Source organism: Medicago sativa, chromosome 7 (assembly GCF_051527215.1).
Source record: "Medicago sativa cultivar Bolivia chromosome 7, Bolivia_mono, whole genome shotgun sequence".
Taxonomy (NCBI): Eukaryota; Viridiplantae; Streptophyta; class Magnoliopsida; order Fabales; family Fabaceae; genus Medicago; species Medicago sativa.
Window position 1 is genome coordinate 98,246,452 of NC_140755.1, and position 19,526 is coordinate 98,265,977.

A 19,526-nucleotide genomic window follows, 5' to 3' on the forward strand; every position below is an offset into this window, starting at 1 on the left:
AGAAGATATTGGCAACTGCTTGAAAACAGATAATAACGTTTACATTCACTGAAATTCTGAGAAGATATTGGCATCTATTCAGTTCAGACTGACCGTCAAGAGCATACACGTTTCACGAACATTTACACCGGTAAGGCTAGCAATCTTTAATTAATAGGGTAGATTTCACTACCATGAACAAAGCAAGTTGAATTACAAACTACCAGTATGGCTAATTTTAACAGCTGCGGTAAATTACTGTAAAAAAACAAGCGTAAATAAATATGTGCCAAATTGCAAAAATACTTTTTTCCTCCAACTTTGGAAGGCTAGTTTGATGCCCCTGCACAATGGAAGAAACAATAACAGTGGTTAAAAGAAAATATACAACAGGACATTAACCTGATATAAAATAATGCAAAGCAGTATTCTATCAGTCACGTGATCATCACAATCTCGTTTCAGAGGAGAGTTTTATGAAGGTCGCAAAACTCTCGGTCAAAAAAAATCATGAAACACAGTTGAGTCACTAGCGAAGTTTTGAAGACAAGTTGTAAAGAAAATTCCCCAGCCACCGTGGGAGAAAAAAGAAAAAGCAGTGCAGTATGTAAACAACAACATGAATTTTTTCTACCAAACATAAGAAAAAAATACCATGCAAGCACTTCAATGATATTTGCTAAGATGTCACAATTTAGCATGGAAGCAAAATTTATTTCAAAGGTCAGACATGCAAATTTGGTTTAAACTGTAGTATGAATATCTCTATTCAATAAGCATCTAGATCTACAACTGATATCCAAATCTTGATTTGCTAATATGAGATACCTGGTGTTCTTGAAGCAGATATATTATCTACAGCTCCCACAGAATTCCCTGTCTTTGTCTGACCTTTGCTTTCTTCCCTAGAAAGTCCCAGCAGCCTTGACTTTGATAAGCGCCTGATTGAGTGTATCAAAGGAACGTCTTCATCCTCCTCCTCTTCTTCGGATGCACTAATTGAATCCTCATCTTCACTTGAGCTATGGTCGTTAAAAAGCTTCTTTCCCGGTATGTTTTGCATTTTCCGTGGACGACCCCGACGCTTAACAGAAACCCCTTCTTTTTCATCTGAAAATGATTATTCTGTTAGTCTTTACACTAAATATACCAAATCCCGACATCGAAAGTCACATAAAATACTAAGAAAAGGAGATATATCTACACTATCATTTACTCATTACTAATATTCTAAAAAATAAAATTATTGCAAGATGCGGCTAAATGGTAACTTTCAGTTCACAAGCACCATAGTGCTCAAATAGAGTCAGCAAAGACCATTTGCATCCCACCCAAGCATGATGAATTTGGCCCTTCTAAAGTTAGGGGTAACCTTAGAAGATAAAGTGAAACAACCATTGATTAAAAAAAATTAAGGATCAAGATTGTAATAAAATATATGCACGTGCAATTTTTTTTACAGAAATATATGCACATGTATTAACTTTTTAAAGAGCAATTCCTACTTTAGAGAAGACAAATCGAAACTGAATTGTCTTGATAATCTAAAGGTTATACAGTTATACCCATAAGCAGTTATCAAGTTGCATTGCTTATCTCGTATGAGAAGTAACCAACTTTGAATATTATCTCCCGAAGAGAACTTTCAAATTCACAGTTACGACGAGAGAAAATACATGACCAAAGATGTTCAACATGGAAAACTGTTGGAAATCCCGCCCCGAGAGTGAGGGGGTGTGTTGGTAATCCCACCTTAATTGCGATCTGCCCCTAGTTGCCTTATGTTGGCTTGTCTTTGAGGGGGTGGATTTAGTCCCACATCGGTTAGATAGGAAGCTTGATCAGAGTTTATAAAGAGGAGGCACTCCTCACCTTACAAGCCGGTTTTGTAAGGATGAGTTAGGCCCCAGATTTCAACAAAAACATAGAGGGTCTGTTTGGTAAGCCCATAAAAGAGCTTTTAGCTTTTAGCTTATAAGCTCGTTTGATAAAAAAAAGTCATGTTTGGTAACACTTTTCACCATGAGCTTATAGCTTATTTCACGAGCTTATAAGCTATTTTTCAGAAGCTACTTCAAGTAGCGTTTGAGCTTATAGCTTTTAGCTTATCATATTTTGTTCCATTTTTACCCTTAACATTTTAATTAAAACCCACATTACCCTTTATATATAAAAACACTTATTATGTTTTCGCCTTGCCTCCATTTCGTTTCAGAATGGTAACTATTTCAATGCCTTACGCTCTGTTGCTCAACATTTCCATGAAGCAATTTAATAATTAAACCCACATTTCCCTTTATGTATAAAAAAATGTTCACGTAACAATTTTTATTTCAAAATAAAATTTTATAATTTATTTTTTTTAAAGTATAAAAACTGAAATGGAATAAGTTTAAAATGAATCTTCAACAAAAAAAATAATATTTTTTTAAATAGAAAAAAATTAATAATATGTAAAATATATATATTAAGAACATAATTTAATAATTTTATTAGAATTAAAAATGTCCTTTTATGTCATTTTACATTTATCAGCTGGTTGAACCGCTAATTTTACCAAACACTCTAATTAGCTTATCAGCTATCAGCTATCAGCTAAAAGCCATTAGCTAGCTTATCAGCTAAAAGCTATCAGCTAACTTATCAGCTATCCGCTATTTTTACCAAACAGAGCCAGAGAATTACAACTGCAGAAAGCTCTTGAAGAAATATGAGGTTCATTCAGCAAAAGCAACAAACCAACAAGAACCAGCAAAAGCAACAAACCAACAAGAATAGCCTGATTAAAATAATAGAGACAAATCATATTTGAACACATTAATAAACTAATATGCCCGCCACCTGCACTGCACATGATATTCACTTTCACTATCAGTATAGTATACCACAACAACAAAGCCATTTTTAAACATCTAACAGTGTCTTTACTTTGATTTATCCCTCAATAGCCAACCATATTAACTCATTTAGAAACTTGACTATCAACACTAACTGCTTCCTTATTTGCTACAGTTGAAAAGAGTAACTACATCATTAGAAACTTGACTATCAACACTAACTGCTTCCTTATTTGCTACAGTTGAAAAGAGTAACTACATCAAATCATGAACTGCTCATAAACAATTGAGTATTCGGTATCCTTTAATGAGTATTGTTTACGTTTACGCTTGACTTTAAAGGAACTTTTAAAACTGTATATGTATTTGTTGCATAAACTATATATTTTGGTTTCAGTAGAGACCTAACAGGTTGTTGCTTTATAATGATAAGAGTTTGCCGGTCAGTGTAATAATTAATATAGAGAAGAAACTGCATAAACTACCTTGAAAGACTTCATTCTTCACACATTTTTCCCGCAAGACCTCAACAAATGTGCAATAGGGACGCCAGCCGCTGGGATTTTCATCTTTATTTACATTTTCTGTTCGCTTTTCAAGATCCTTCTTACTATTTTTATAAAGAAGTTGGTTAAAATGTGCACAGAAGCAAATGTTTCTATTTACCATTCAAAAAATAAATAAAAAATAAGAAAATGTTTCTGAATGGCACGAGCAATGAGAAGCAAACTCACATTTCCAACACATCTGATGCAGGGAGTTTTGACACAAAATGGACCACAGCTGCTTCCAGAAAAGACAATTGTTTTGGAGCATCTACAAAAGCATATTCAATACCATCCTTGACAAGTTTTAAAATGTCAGACCTGTACTTGTTCCGGGCAGCACCAATAAAAGTTCCAGAAAGCTGAACAGCCAGATTTTTACATTCTGAGAAAGAGTTTTCTGATGAAATATTGTCATCTCCCGAGTTATTGACATTATGCCAATGGTATGCCTATCAAAATAAACATGGGCACAATTAGAAAAGAGGAGGGGAGGATATAAAACAGCTAGATCCCTGTTAGAGCTGGTCCGTCATCTCTATATGATTACTGGATAATACTTGAGAAATTAGGGGGTGCTTGTTTCAAGTTTAAAAATGACATTCCTGTGAATACATGGCTAGGGAATGATTATACCAATGTTTGTTATAAGGTTGAGAAAAAAATATTCCTGGGTATAAAAGTTCCTGGGAATGAAGTAACTTCTCATAACTTCCCTTATTCCCATGTGAGAAGGTGGGAATGTGCATTCCCATGAAATCCTACAAAGATTTTTTTTTAAAAAAAATTTGTAACTTCCAATTTTCCCAAGAATGTCAACTTATTCGCCAAACACTTTTTTTAAAAAATACCCAGGAATCAAATTTTCATATTTTTATTTCCGGGTAAGTTATTCCTGGGTATAATTTGTGTCACCGAAACAAGGGAAATAAAGACGCACAACAGTGAGATCGGAAAAGAAAAGAAACCGATGGTAACTTTCCAACCACCAAATACTAGTTACCTGAATGTTTATCCTTCCCTTCTCTTATTCTATTAATTCAAATACCACAAACAACTAACTAGGCAGGGCCATTTGTAATGGGCCTGCACCTTACATAAGTATGCCTAATAGGAGGCCTACTAACAATCCCTCTGACGAAGAGGGATGGTGGGAAGACAGACACCGCATTTCCTATCAGCTCAAATTTTTATTTAAAAAAATCCATAAATCTTGTAAAGAAAGAAGCACAGCAAATTATTCTTTCAAGAAAGAAAAAAAAGTGATCCTATGTTGAAATGTCTCAACACTAAACTAATTATAGCATTATAAGATTTGGAAGGTAATCAGGACATACAAATCATTACAAATCAAAATAAGATGAGGAAGACGCCAATATTTCCATAACAATAAAATTTTATTCATTTTCCTGTGCCTTTTCTTGTTATTAGGGTACCGGTACCTAGTAACAATTAGAGGCCAATATCAGCCGTGTGTCCCCCTTCAAATACAAAATACAGAAATATTTTGGTATTTATATTAAAATTTAAGTTAGACACGTGGCTAAATATCAACTGTTTATCACTAGTAGAGGTACCCTCATAATTCATAAGGCAACCTTACTTTATCTATTGTGTATATATATCAGCCAACATCCAGAAAAACAATTACCTTTTTAAGTGCTTCAAGAAAAATGGCAGCCAAATCATCCTCTCCTTTTTTCAACAATGTGATCAGATGTTTTACAATCTCAGCCACACGTGCTCCATGCATTACAAAATGAGAAATAATCTCGGGAGCAAGATAATCCTGCATTAGTAATAGCCAAAATTTTGGCATCAAAATAAATTTCACTGGTAAGAAAAATTATTTTGCCAAGAATTTAGCATTTTCATAACTAAAAACAAATAATAATTTACCTTTGGGACAACATCACTAGAAATCAGCTTGCAAGCAGCAATTAAAACAGCACATCTATCTGTCTCCTCTGAGTATTCTGTGGTTACATCTTTGTTTACATCGTCATCTTCTGCCTCATCTAAAAATGGATAGGCAAGTGAACAGAATTCTAGCATTATAAACAAGACGAGCACACAATAGAAATAAATGTGAAGGATCAAAGATGCATCAATGAGAGTGTTTAGTGGTATTAAATCCAAATTTAATAAGCAAACTGAACTTCAAATGCCAAGTTTAACCTAGAGACAGTAGCCAATGAGAATTTAGCTATGAAGCACGGACACCTCTTAGCATTAGACGTGTCGCAGTGTCCGACACTCGCATGACACCTGTATAGCACATGTCGGAAATCCCATACCGGTGTCCTAAAATAATTTGTTTTATTAATGCTTCGACGCTCCTTGGATCGGTTTACGACACCCGTACACGTGTCGAACAAACTAAGACAAGCATCCCAACAAAATTGTCTTTTTTCTATTCTTCAACACACCTTATACTCTCCTTGGACAAATCTCAAACACATCTTACAAGAGTTTAAGATGTGTTAAATATTATTGTTTTTTTTAATGAAATAAATTGCTCAAATTTTATTTTTTTTTTGTCAAAATAAATTGCTCAATTTATTTGCACTTGTATATATTTTGATTTCAATTTAGATCTTTTATAAATAATATTAATATTTTATTTAATTATAATAAATAAATTAATATATGTGTAGTGGTGTCAGTGTCCTAAGTTTTTTACATTAGCAGTGGCGATGTTCATGTCCGTGTCGGAGTCCGCGCTTCATAGGAATTTAGTCATTTCGTAATGGTTGAAATATTGTAGAATATAGAGAAATGGGAATATTATTGCTACCCTTGAGACGAGGTATTATCGCAATTGTATTTTACAAGATCCTTTCCTTTCTTATTGATTCTTTACTCTTATCTTGAGGGATTGTTTAGGTCAGATTAATGTTTATATATTGTTCTTTACCCTCATTCTATAGAATCTATACACAATGAATATACAATATTTTCAGTCTCAAATATAATAATTAGTTTCAAGTAAAAATCGAGAAACATAAGATGAATAGTCCATCATCATAAAATATTTGCTGGAGTTACCTGGAACATTAAGCTGTTGTTGACAAAGTTCCCAGAACTTCTGAAGCACATGTGCATTAGGCCGATATCCCAATCCCTCCAGCCCTGTCTTACTAAAATTTGTCATCCTAAATAAGCACCATACTTCTGCAAGCACAGCGCATACCTTTGCCAAATAACACACTTTTTCAGACCTCAAGACATAATATATTTACGCTAGAGAAAGAAAAAGGAAAACAAGTCAGAGTTCTCTTACTCTGCCAGCAAGTTCACTTCCAATTTTATCCCCTTCGTTGCTGTCAGTTGCGAAGTTTACATAGTATTCAAGTTCTTGTAACAAAGTATCCCGCTTAGACCGGAGAGACGTTAATGATGCATCAGAAACACTTTCTCCGTCTATCACGGACTGCAAACTCCAAGCCAGATGAATATGCATGTTCTGAAGCAGCAAACCAACAACCTGAAAGGGGAACAGGCAGAAAATTAACCAAACCCAAATAAGAATATCACAGGAAACATAACACCATCTGTGAGCAGCCATTTACTTACCTCATCCTCCATATTCCTAACATCACGTAGCACCATTACAATGTCTTCATATAGGTTATCGATAGGCACGTATCTAGACAATTGAAGTTCATACAACCTTTTCAAATTTACAAGAAGAGAATATTCATCACCCCCAGCCTGCAGTGTCATCTTTATATGTTAAGTTTCTCCTACAAGATCCGAAAGTAACAGAAAACATGACATTTGAGTTCTGATGAGCATACCTTTACGTCACTAATTGCAGATTTCAAATTTTTAATAATTTTAACCTCGAGTTTCTTTAACTTGATTCGAGCAAAATCCTGCAATTCCCCTCGACTTTCTACACAACAGAAATTAATTGCCTTCACACAAGCTCTCAGAGGGTCCTTGTCACCAATCTTCAAAAATGCATCTTCCATAAGCTGGAGGAGATTTTTGAAATTCTGAAAAAGCAAGCATTAATTAATTTTTCAGAAACATCATACATAGACTAAAAGCACCTGCAAGAAAGATACACAAACCTGTTCCTGCCTCTTCAAAGAATAAAATTCAAGATTCATATACAAAACAATCTCGACCAGCAATGACACTTTAGCTTGATCTGAAATAAATTTCCGCAAGAGTTCGGGGTATTTCTCCATCATGGCAACAGTTATATCCTGTTTATTATTTTCAAATACTTCCTGTCATTTATTGGAGAAGGGATTAGAGTCTGTCACCAAAAACAATAAAACAAACCTAGTAGCACAAAGAACGTTAAGCAATCACCAGTACAGGAACAACGCAAACAAAACAACAAAGAGTACTCTTAGAATCATTACTAGTCAAGCATTCAGTTAGCATATTTTCTGTTACCCGAAACAATTTAACAACGAATGCCTGAAATAATCAGAGATTTTCACTTTGAAGGTAGAAAAATTGACAATTCTTATACAGAATTAATTAAACATATTCCTATTCCTATAGAAATACAGCAAGAACAAAATTAGCCATAGTATACAAAACCATGGATTGTGAAAACTTTTATTTCCCAAGATAAACATTAAGCGTCAAATGCAATACACATCAAAGCCCGGGATAAAATTAAAAGTAAGAAGTCAGGATTTGGATCGAAAAAGTGAAAATCAAAGTGAGACAAACTTTTTGGGCTTTGCTGTGGTACTGCTTTCTGTTATCAATAGCAGGAACAATCTTCTCTCCAACAGCCTTTTTCACTGAAGCACACAGGAGACGAACCAAGTTTGTTTTACTTTTGTCAGTGATTGACGAATTTTCATCAAGGAGCATGGATATGATGCACTTCCAGTCCTGCAAACAAAATATTTAGTACTGTCAAGAAACCATATAATATTACTCAGTCAAGCACATCGATGAATCTGATTTAAAAAGATTTAGCTGTTATTCTTTGGTACAATATCAGGAGGGCAGCAATAACAAAGCAAGCAGGTTCAACAAATACATTGTGCAGACACCAGAATAGAGACAAAATAGTAACATTGTTCAACATAGACCTGACCTACAAAAGTAATTAATCTTTTCTTTTTTTTTTTTTTTTTGAAGAAGCTAAATTAACCCACCTAAATTGACACCGATGAGAATTGAACCTGAGACCTTGAGGAGGAGCACACTCCCAGGTCCCAAGCAAATAACACTGTGCCAACCCAAGTGGGTTAATTAATCCTTCCTTTAACCCCAAAAGGATGGCTGATAGTCAACAAATGATTTATAACAGATAAATAAGCATGCACTTTGAGGGGGAAAAATCGGAGAAATTTAGATGAAAGAGTGAAATTAATTTATGTATCTAAGCAGGCATCGGGTCTCTAAAGGTTGCTTACTTCCCTCTATTTGTATGTCTCATATTTTTCTCATATCAATTACCATATCCTATGACTGTAAAATTCAGTCCACGGATACATAAGCAAATGGCCAAACAAAACTGCAGATGTTGAAATTAGAAGCTATCAGTTTCTTCCACAACACATCCTCCCTAATATTCACATAAGTTACATAGGCATACCTTTATAGCTTTCATGTAATCCCACACATCATCAATCACATAAATAGTCAAAATTGGATTTGGTGGGAACTCATCCAGAATCCGCAACATTCTTGTAAGATGAACTTCAGAAGCATTGCCATTTCCACCTGTAAAGAAATCGGTTTTATCACATGTGTTACGAAATAGAATTGGGATAATTAGTTCGTTAAATGTTTACTTATTTTGTTTTTCTCTTGTAAGTTAGTTGCTTGTGATCCTGTCCCTTTCTCTTATATAGGGGGTCTATAAGTAAAGATTCTCATTACCTTAAAAATCATCTTTGACATATCTTAGTTTTGATTGGTTCTACAACCAGTGTAGGAGGGATAGCTCTCTTGTTATTTCCTCCTCCCTTTGGTCTTAATTATAAGCAAAAGTCAAAATGAATTTGGTTCAAATTTGGGCCAAATACAGTTTGACTTCTATATTTAAGATCAGGGTAGTATTCTTTCTCCTCCCTCCGCTCTTAATAAAAAGTGTTCTTTTTTTTTAAAAAATCCAATTCTTGGGTTCCTAACAATATTCTTGTCTTTGGTCAAAGCTAAAGCATCTGTGCTAAATAGAAAAATTTATGAATAGACTTTAGACCTCTTGATTCTGATTGGGAGCTATTAAATTTTTGAGCAATCAGGTGGTCGTATACTAATGCTCCAATCGCATGCCTGATTTCTGGAGGATCATCAATCAGCAAATCATACAAATTACCTAAGTCATCTTCAGGGATAAGTTGATGTCTGCATAAACCAAGAAACCAACTCTCAATTTAAAATCATGTGCATGCAAACTCACCAGCAGAAAAGTAATAGATCATCAAAAAAGGTTTGAAATTAAGACCTAAACAGTTGTTTAACAAGGCCTATGGCCTGTACAGCCACAGCAACATCAATGTCATCAGCAAGCTCAATCATCCGGCCAGAAAATCTCTCAGTAAACAAACCAAGGGTCTGTATGTTATCATCCATCTCATAGAGATTTTGCAGTGCTCTTATTGAAGTTTTTCTTACACCGGCATTCTACAAATTGGAGGGTAGGGCAAAATGTAAACGAAAAAAGTAGAAAGTTGTATGGGACAAGAGCAATTAAAAGAGATATAAAAAATTACTTTATCATTCAGTGTCCACCCAAGATATTTCAAGTATAAATCCTGCAAAAAAAGTGATGGGTATGACAGGATCCATGCACCGAGTGATTCAATGCATGACATTCTAATATTTGGATCAATGTCCCTGTAGCGATGCACAAATAACCTTCAAAAAAGCATTACATGGACATGTTAGATATACAGCCACAAGAACAAAAGAACTACATGATAGACCGCTACTTTCTTTTTCTTTTAAAGAAAAAAGAAATTTAGTTTCGCAAACTCCTACCCAGTAAATATCTTGCGCATCATCTCTTCCAACAGTGTTATTTTCTCGTGCATATCTGAAAACCTTTTATTTAGTGACTCCATCCGAGGCCCCTCGGTTTTTTTCTTCTTTTCAGCATCCAATTGTCTACGAGTAGTCTCTCTTTGTACACCAAGCATATTAGCAACAGTTATATATGATGTGACCAACGAAAGACCCATCAATGAAGCAACTTGACGATAAACTCTTGGAGGGGTGCTACATAGGTACAGTGGCACATAAGTCATCATATATATGTACATATATGAGTATATTGCTAAAATCAGAATCTTGGGGTAGTCATACTAACCATGAAAGTGCAATGATGTAGTCCATGCACTTGTCAAATAAAACCTGGTCAAACAATGGTCCATGCTGACATTCACGGACCAAATTATCCCAGAATGATTCTAGATTCTCTTTGAAGTTTTTAAACTCCTTCTTTTTGGAATTTTGATAATCTTCAACTTCACCCTAAAATGTCAAAGGTAAACAAGAAAGGATAAATGTCTACATGCATCTAGCTCATAGTTTGATCATTGCATCAAAAGAGGAGGCTGAAGCTCGGAAATGGCATACTACTACTACTACTACTATGAATTTATCAAATATATAAATACAAAAATTAAAGACAACTGTGAACAAATAATACGAGTGTGTTTGGTTATGCGGTGACAAAATTTGATTTTGACTGAATTGATTTTATAAATTTGATTTTGGTTGAAAATGAGTTGAGCATAAAGTGATCTATGTCTGGATAAATCCACGAAAAAGTGATTTTTATCAATTTATGTTTGGATAATTTGGATCAGAATTGCTTTCATTTGTGTTTGTGGGTGTAATATATTAATATATTTTAGAATTATTTCATGTCATTGTCGAAGCTAGAAATATTAGCTTTTATATAGAATTGATTTTGGGACTGAAGTTAATTATAAAACTAGAAACAAAACATGATAATTTATGACCAAATGACAAACGTAAATCTGAAAGGTGCAAATGCAAAACCAGACATAGGCTAAATGAGAGCAAGTTTTATACCCTTTTAGCACAGTTGACAAGAGCAACAACAACATCATCAACGTCAATCTCATGCATGAGATCCCTTTTGTCGTGAAATTTGGCTCCACATGCCTACACCATTTAAAATTTCATTTTGCTGCTATCAGAAAGTGTTCCAAGATTGATAACGATAATTTACTTCCCCTGAAAATCTTTAAGCAATGATGAAATAATAAAGTTCCCAAGTTTTTACAATACCTACTCTAGGCCTTACATTTTTCACATAAAATTAAAATATGTCACACCCTAACACTCCGTGAACTTTTGTACCTCAAACAGCATTGTCAAGAGTTCAACCATAGCAGATCTTGGATCCTTTTCGTAGCTTTCAACCCAAAGTTTGACCACATGAGGAATAAGTTTTCCGTTACCTTTGATTGCCTCTACAGAAAGAAAAAAAGATACAGTAAATCAGAAGCGGGTCAGTTAATGCATAACAAAATCTACAACCACGGTCAATACAATGCTCTAAAAATGGAAAAACAAATATCATAGGCTAAAAACTTTTTTAAAAAGGTCCCAGATAGGTTGTTTGGTTGGTGAACTATTTACCCAGGTATTTTAAGCCTAAAGTTCAGGGTTGAAACCTTGTCTATGATCCTTGAATTACTAACTATCATTTGCCAATCAAGAAAAAACTTCAAAAGTAACTATTGCACAATTTAACCAACCAAAGTAGCAACAATTATAGAAAAAATAAATACCAGATAATGACTATGATTTAATTCATTTACACTAAACATGGATTTTTACAGTAAATCATAACTGTCTGATCATTATAGACATGAATTTTATCTAACTGCTTCAAAAGTAACACATGATTGGTTGTGATTGACTAACAGTGTAAAACTTTTTACACTAAACAATACATGAAAATTAAATTCTAACAACGGACTAACATTTGAAGTAGTTAACTACAGTGTCAATAAGCATAAGAAAAATAAATAACAGATCGTAATTTCAGTTCAATAAAGTGTTGCAGCTGAAATTTTCAATCAATGAAGTAATTCGAAACCCTAAACAACAATTGAAGTAGTTAGAGAGTACTAAAGAGTGTTTAATTTACCAATCAAAGTCTCATCAGTAGGTTTAAGCGTAGTGCTAGTAGTTCCTTCTTTAACACGATTACGCTTCGATTTCTGAACCGGACGAGCTTCGTCGGAATCTTCCGGCGAAGTCTCTCGCTCCGCCATATCCACATCGGCGTCGATTTCCTTCAGCGGTTGCTTGGGAGGTCTACCTCTCTTCTGCTTGAATCGAAAACAGAAAAACAAGAAAACGAAATTAGGTTAGATCGAAGCAAGTTTGGGGAAAATGAAGTAGTGAAGAGTGATAAATGAAACTTACGGAACGACGAGTTGATACTTCGGAAGGTGGAGGTTGATCTTCCATGACCTAAAGCTTCTGCAACACGACGACGGAACTAGAGAGCGATGAGAATAGAGTAGAAAGTAGAGAGAGAATTATTATATCTCCCGCCAAATATTAAGTATAATTTTCAACCCAGAGTCACCGAGAATTTCTGGATACGCCTCCGTTCTTTTTCTACCGTGATTCCTATTTTTTCCGAAAAATCTATTTTATTTGGCAAAGAAAAAAAACTAATTCATTTTTTCCTTTTACCAATTTTATAAGATAATCATATTCATATTAACTCCCTTAACATGTACCCAAAAAAAAAAACATATTAACTACTAGTACTAACTAGCTCTCTATAAAATATTTTGTCAAAAAAAAAAACAAAAAGAGAAAGACAAATATACTATACTGTATTTGAGTGTGGACATATATGATAATTTTTGTTTTAAACAAACGAAAATTGTATTAAATAAAGAATATGATAATTTTTGTTTTAAACAAACGAAAATTGTATTAAATAAAGATCCGAGACAATATACTATACTGTAATATATACGATAAAAGACAACATTAAATGGACATATTTGATCATAGATTTGAGTTTGGGCCATGTTACTTCAATATGATAATTTTTGTTTTCAACAAACGAAAATTGTATTAAATAAAGAATATGATAATTTTTGTTTTAAACAAACGAAAATTGTATTAAATAAAGATCCGAGACATCGGATATGGTCTAGATGGTCCAGTCAAGTTAACCCGTATTAGATTTGAGTTTGGGCCATGTTACTTCAATATGATAATTTTTGTTTTAAACAAACGAAAATTGTATTAAATAAAGAATATGATAATTTTTGTTTTAAACAAACGAAAATTGTATTAAATAAAGATCCGAGACATCGGATTTGTTTTAAACAATCGAAAATTGTATTAAATAAAGAATATGATAATTTTTGTTTTAAACAAACGAAAATTGTATTAAATAAAGATCCGAGACATCGGATATGGTCTAGATGGTCCAGTCAAGTTAACCCGTATTTTTTCTTTTTTTGTGATGGCCGGGGTTCGAACCCCGGACCTTGCATATTTTATGCATTGTTCATACCAATTGAGCTAAAGACTTAACCCGTATAAAAAAGTGTAATCATTCTTTTTTTAGAGTAAGTGTAATCAATATGAACGGGTAATTTGAAGTGACAAATCAACACAAATGAAAAAAACTGCTTTCGTGTATTATTCCAAAAAAAAAATATGAATATTTATGGCATGAAAATCTCAAAAGATATGGTGAGATGGTACTTTTATTTGAACAAATATAAACTTTCAGATCAAATGAAATCAACGGTTAATAGTTTGGTGTCAACGAATTCATTGTGTCAACGGATCATGTCTCATGTATGTGTGTGTGTGTGTTTATATATATATATATATATATATATATATATATATATATGTGAGACTTACACGAAAAGACTTACACCAAATCTGAATCGTTAACTAATCAATCCTAAGGCTCGTAATGTCGCAACAAAGCAAAAATTAAAAGAGCAAAATAGAGGATCACTCGATCAAATAGAGATATCCGGCTTCATTTTTTTTGTTAACAAACCAAAATGAGATATCCGCCTTCATTGTTTTCGTGCTTCTCCTTTCTTCTTCTCCTTGAAACCTTGAATTTTCATGGATTAATTAATAATATTTAAAAATAAATAAATTAATACCAGTTGTTTAGAGATTTTGATCGCAACATATTAGAGATCCTTATCAGATTTCATTATGCAGGGAATTGACAACCTAATAATCTCATACTTTAATTCAGGGATAATCCCTATAATTGTTCTTAAAGATCCCTCGAAAATGGATTATAGAAAGAGGATCTCTGTGGCCTTTATCGTCAAAACGACGCCGACGGATGCAAAAGCTTGGTGACGAGAAATCGAGAAAAGAGGTCACATGTATTTTTTAATTAGTTATAATTTCCTATTGAATAGAAAATCAAAATTGATAAATCATTCAATTGAATAGTATCGATCTGCCAAATTATTATTCATCGTTGTTGTTGTACAAGCGACAGCAGATACTATGGAAATTTTTTGTGTGATCACATGTGACTGAGAAAAAGGGATCACGAGAACTCACGTACAAAATATTGTAAGCCATTGGATTGATCGACTGGAATGGATTAAATTTGGTGTAAGTCATTTGACTTACACTTAGTGTCAACGGATCCTGACTATAATGAGTTGTTGTATTACAATACTATTCCTAGGTTTTGGTTTTTCTTAATAATACCAATAGTTTAATTAATCTTTTTTTTTCACTATTTCAAATATAAGTAATTTAATAAATTGGTATATGAGTTCCTTCCTTCAAAAAAACAATATATATATATATATATATATATATATAGTGTTTTTTATATTTATTTTATTTGGGTTCTTTTATTTTGTTAAATACATAAAGATTAGTAATATTTTGATATAATTTTTGTTCATCTCTTTATGTAGAATTGATTAATTGCATTGATTTATGATTGAAGTAATGTTTGAAATGATGTCTTATTTCTTGAAGTTTTTATCTCGACGATTGTTTCTAAAGTATGAGATTAATTTTTCTATTGTTTCACTTTTATCGGAATTATGGCCATTGCTCACCTTGATATACATGGTTTTTTAAAGGGATGTCGTTTTTCCTTTGCAAAGCTATTTTCACACATTTATTCTTTTAACAAAACAATATTCATTACTCATCTTGCACTATACATGTCTTTCCATATTTTTCTTAGATAACTTTTCCGTCTTTATTGATCATATGAGAAAGTCCAGTGTTGAAAACCATCCACTCGAAAATGACGTTCATCGTCTCACTCTATAAATAAATGCTAGATTTAGAAGAGCTTCACTAACCCTCTCTCGTCTCATATTAAGGGTGAGAGAGGGGGAGAGAGAGAGAGGGAGGGGGAGAGAGAGAGAGAGAGAGAGAGACGAGCACGTACACACTCACTCACACATGCACGCACGCTCACACACATATGTGTGTGCTGGGGTGTACATACCATATGAGTTTACGAGTCAATTTTACAAATCGAGTGTACATACCATATTTGAGTCCATGTAGAGTCTGATAACCCTTGCTACTATTCCTTTTTATGCTTTGCAAATAATTTACCGAGAACACTTGTCATATAGCTAATGGTAGTCATGTCAATTGAATATAAAGGAGATTCAAAACTTGTTAATAAATGCATAATTTTCTCCTTGATTAATTATCTGTTTGTTTTGTTAGAAGAGAGAGATTAAGGGCCCGTTTGTTTCAGATAAAATTAAAATAAAAGTGATTTTGACATAAAATAATTTAGAAATGATTTTTTAGAGATTTTTTAAAAAAATCAGAATCTATTTTATGTTTGTTTACCATGTCGAAAATCATTTAAAAAAATGAATTTTAGTTTGTTTGGATACAACTATCTAAAAGTGATTTTTAATATAAAATTACCATATAGGTCACAAAAAAATATTCTCAAATATAACATGTTTGTCCAAAAAAATCACTTTTTTATGTATGAAAACATGTATGTTAATTAAAAAATGTATATACGTTTTAAAAAAAAAAAACATATTGTATACCTATTTGTTACGTTCAAAAAATTGACACAAGATGTCGCATAAAATTATCAACATGAATTCAAATAAAACGAGCAGAAGAATAATAAACCTGATTAGGTCAAGAGGAGTAACAGTCTTGCGAGCAAGGTCTAGGTTAGGTTTCACAATCAACATTAACAATAAAAAAAATATATAAAGAGATTTGGGGGGTTTATCAAAATAAAATAAATAAACAAAAAAATTATATACAAAGAGTGGTGTTGAACTGCATAAACTTTATTTTATCATTCATTTCATTTTATTTATTACATAATTGTGACATGATAATAAATCATGAAAAATGTAGACTACAATGGTAATACAAACGGAAAATACGACAGGGGCAGGAACTAACAACGAGATAAAAGAAATAATCATGCGAGGGTCTCCGCATTCAATTAATCCTAGTTTTATTTGTGCTACATTATTCATTGCAAGAAACGTAAACGTGTAGCCGGATACAGAAAGAACGACACACAACGCCATGAAAACTCTGAGAGTTTTGCTATGAGTTACGGTAGGCGTGCATGATTGAAGGACGATTTTAATTCCAATTGCCACGACATTTGACATGACAAATGAAACAAATGATATGATATGAAACACAACAAGCTCCTTTACTGTGTTTGTGCCCGGAATGCACTCTGGCTTTGAGATAATGTTGTTGGAGGGACTCATTTGAGTCCCATCCCAAAATAAGTAACCCCGACAAACAATGCATTTAGAGCAAACATGGCGTCACTAGCTGAAATACGCGAGGTTAATGCCGTAATGAAATCTACATAAAAAGGTGAACAAAAGTTACATTAATTCAAATAATAATAATAATAATAATAATAATAATAATAATAATAATAATAATAATAATAATAATAATAATAATAATCTATATGAACAAAATGCGAAGATATAACTAAAAAAATATATTTTAACTTTAAAATGAAAATCTATTATGATCAACTTTTAAAAACAATCCATTTTTTTCAAAAACAAGGAGGTGACATAAATGCATCAAATGACTCATTAAGTTTTTCTATCCAACAATATTAATATCAGTTTTGCTATACAGTGCGAAAACTTTAAACACGACCTGCACACGATACATGAAGGGCAGTGGTATCATATTTTTTAAATAAATAAAAGTCAACGTAAGTAACCATCCAAAGCACATCCAAAGGTTACTATTCATTCGTTGTTTGTCGTGCATTGACCTGTCGCACTAAAAAGCTTTTTCCTATTAATATTTGGAATAATATAACTTTTTTTCATCTCTTTAGAAAATAAGGAGATTAATATATACTAGTTTGTAGGGTTTTTTTAAAGTCATTTATAATCTTTCATAGACCCATACGACTTTACGAGTCTGAGTGTACGAATCGTGTTTTCGAGCCTATGTAGATTGACAAAATAAAAATTATAATTATATAATAATGACAACGTCGCATGACTCACTTTAGTGATATTTTAATCTAAACCATTTCATGTTTACATGATAGCTTTTACTTATTCTCGTTATTTTTGTATATAGATATCATTATCGTATATGTTTCCTCACACACACACACAGAGACACACACACAGACACACACACACACACACACACAGAGAGAGAGAGAGAGAGAGAGAGAGAGAGAGAGAGAGAGAGAGAGGAGCACGTGCACGTACGCTCACACATACGAGTCAATTTTACAAATCAAGTGTACATACCATTTTTTAGTCTATGTAGAGTCTGATAACCCTAGTTACTATTCCTTTTGATGCTTTACAAATAATCTAAGTGGTGGTTTAAACAAATCATTTTTATTGAGCGTTGTGGAGCTTCTTTAAACATATCATTTTAAAATTTTGAAAATGGTCTATTAAATTAAATATTGCATACCATTCATTGGTTTCTACTTTTATTCTAATTTTTTTAAAGTGGTTTTCTCTTTTGATATGTGATTTTAAAATTTATATTTAATTCTCAAATAATAATACTTTTATCGAGCTTTTCTTGCTTCTTCTTTTTATGAACCTTGAGCTTCCTCAAATTTTGATTATTGCCTCGATCAACATCTCTTATTTGTCTTGTTCCATTCTCTTTAGGCTTTGTTTGGATGCAAAAAAAAAGTGAAAGGAAAGAATGAGAAAGGAAAGATTGTCTAAGGAAAGAAAGAGAGTAGAAAGTAAGAGGATTGTTTTGATTGTTTGGTATAAGAGAAGGTTGAAGGAAAGAAAGACCTAAATTTAGTAATTGACATTAATACCCTTAAACAAAAATAATATGTTTTTTTTAACAAGTAAAACAAAAATAATATGTTAGCATATATAAACTAATTGTCAATAGTTTTAGTGGAAAAATAAAATGTGGCATAAAACAACCATATGTGCTAACAAAACGTTAGCAGCAAATTATTATAAAAAAAAAAGAAGTTAGTGTTAGAATTGAAAAAAATAAATGAAAAAAGACAACAACTAGAATAGTAAAATGAGTAAAGATTAAAAATAGGGACATTAAGGACATTTTGTATAAAGAGTTAAGAAAGTGGTTCATACGTGGGTGGAAAAGTTTTCAACGTGGGTCCCACAAAAATTCTTTCTTTCCTTCATCTTTATAGAGAGTTCCAAACAACAGAAAGACTTTCTTTCCCACACCTTTCTCTCCTCACCACTTTCTTTCCCTTGAAACAAACATACCTTTAAAGTAATTCAAACAAACTCTTATCTCCTTTCACATGCGAGATTTAATAATTACATTCAGTTAGTTCAATCTCCCATCTAACAATTTTTCCTTTTTTAGATGTTCACTTATCATAATATTTTTGAACGACATTATGTTCTAACAATAAATTATTTGTCAAGTACATGTATTAGATGATGTTCTAACCTTTGAATTAATGCTAACATTTTTTTTTTGTGAGTATGATGATATGTTTCAATTTTTGAAAAGAATCCAGACATATATTTAATATAATAATTCTTTCTTTTGTTTAGAGACTTGGCTTTAGGCATGACAATGGGGCGGGGTGGGGACGGGTTTTACATTCCCCGTCCCCATACCCGATTGTCATATACTTACCCGTTACCCTATCCATACCCAACGGGGATGGGAAATTGAACCTCAACCCCGTCTC

At 32.9% G+C, this 19,526-nt stretch overlaps 1 protein-coding gene across 1 annotated transcript; it reads right to left on the reverse strand.

The window, feature by feature from the left end:
- Positions 1 to 19: 19 nt before the first annotated feature.
- SCC3 (sister-chromatid cohesion protein 3) lies at positions 20 to 12,962 on the reverse strand. Its single transcript, XM_085727353.1, has 22 exons — positions 12,758 to 12,962; positions 12,477 to 12,657; positions 11,681 to 11,793; positions 11,390 to 11,482; positions 10,659 to 10,822; positions 10,331 to 10,567; positions 10,063 to 10,207; positions 9,795 to 9,973; positions 9,549 to 9,694; positions 8,940 to 9,067; positions 8,060 to 8,227; positions 7,441 to 7,602; positions 7,162 to 7,362; positions 6,938 to 7,075; positions 6,645 to 6,848; positions 6,410 to 6,554; positions 5,261 to 5,379; positions 5,013 to 5,150; positions 3,551 to 3,813; positions 3,302 to 3,426; positions 808 to 1,089; positions 20 to 322 (listed from the first exon to the last, which is right to left on the reverse strand). The coding sequence occupies exons 1-22, from the start codon at positions 12,800 to 12,802 to the stop codon at positions 309 to 311; spliced, it is 3,390 nt and encodes a 1,129-aa protein (XP_085583479.1). The 5' UTR covers positions 12,803 to 12,962; the 3' UTR covers positions 20 to 308.
- Positions 12,963 to 19,526: the final 6,564 nt, after the last annotated feature.

Coding starts and splice junctions, on each gene's coding strand:
- SCC3 (XM_085727353.1), bottom strand. CDS start 12,802: ATGGAAGATCAACCTCCACCTTCCGAAGTATCAACTCGTCGTTCC. Junction 10,568..10,658: donor TACATCATTGCACTTTCATG/GTTAGTATGACT, acceptor GTACCTATGTAG/CACCCCTCCAAGAGTTTATC. Junction 9,974..10,062: donor GGTGGACACTGAATGATAAA/GTAATTTTTTAT, acceptor TCCAATTTGTAG/AATGCCGGTGTAAGAAAAAC.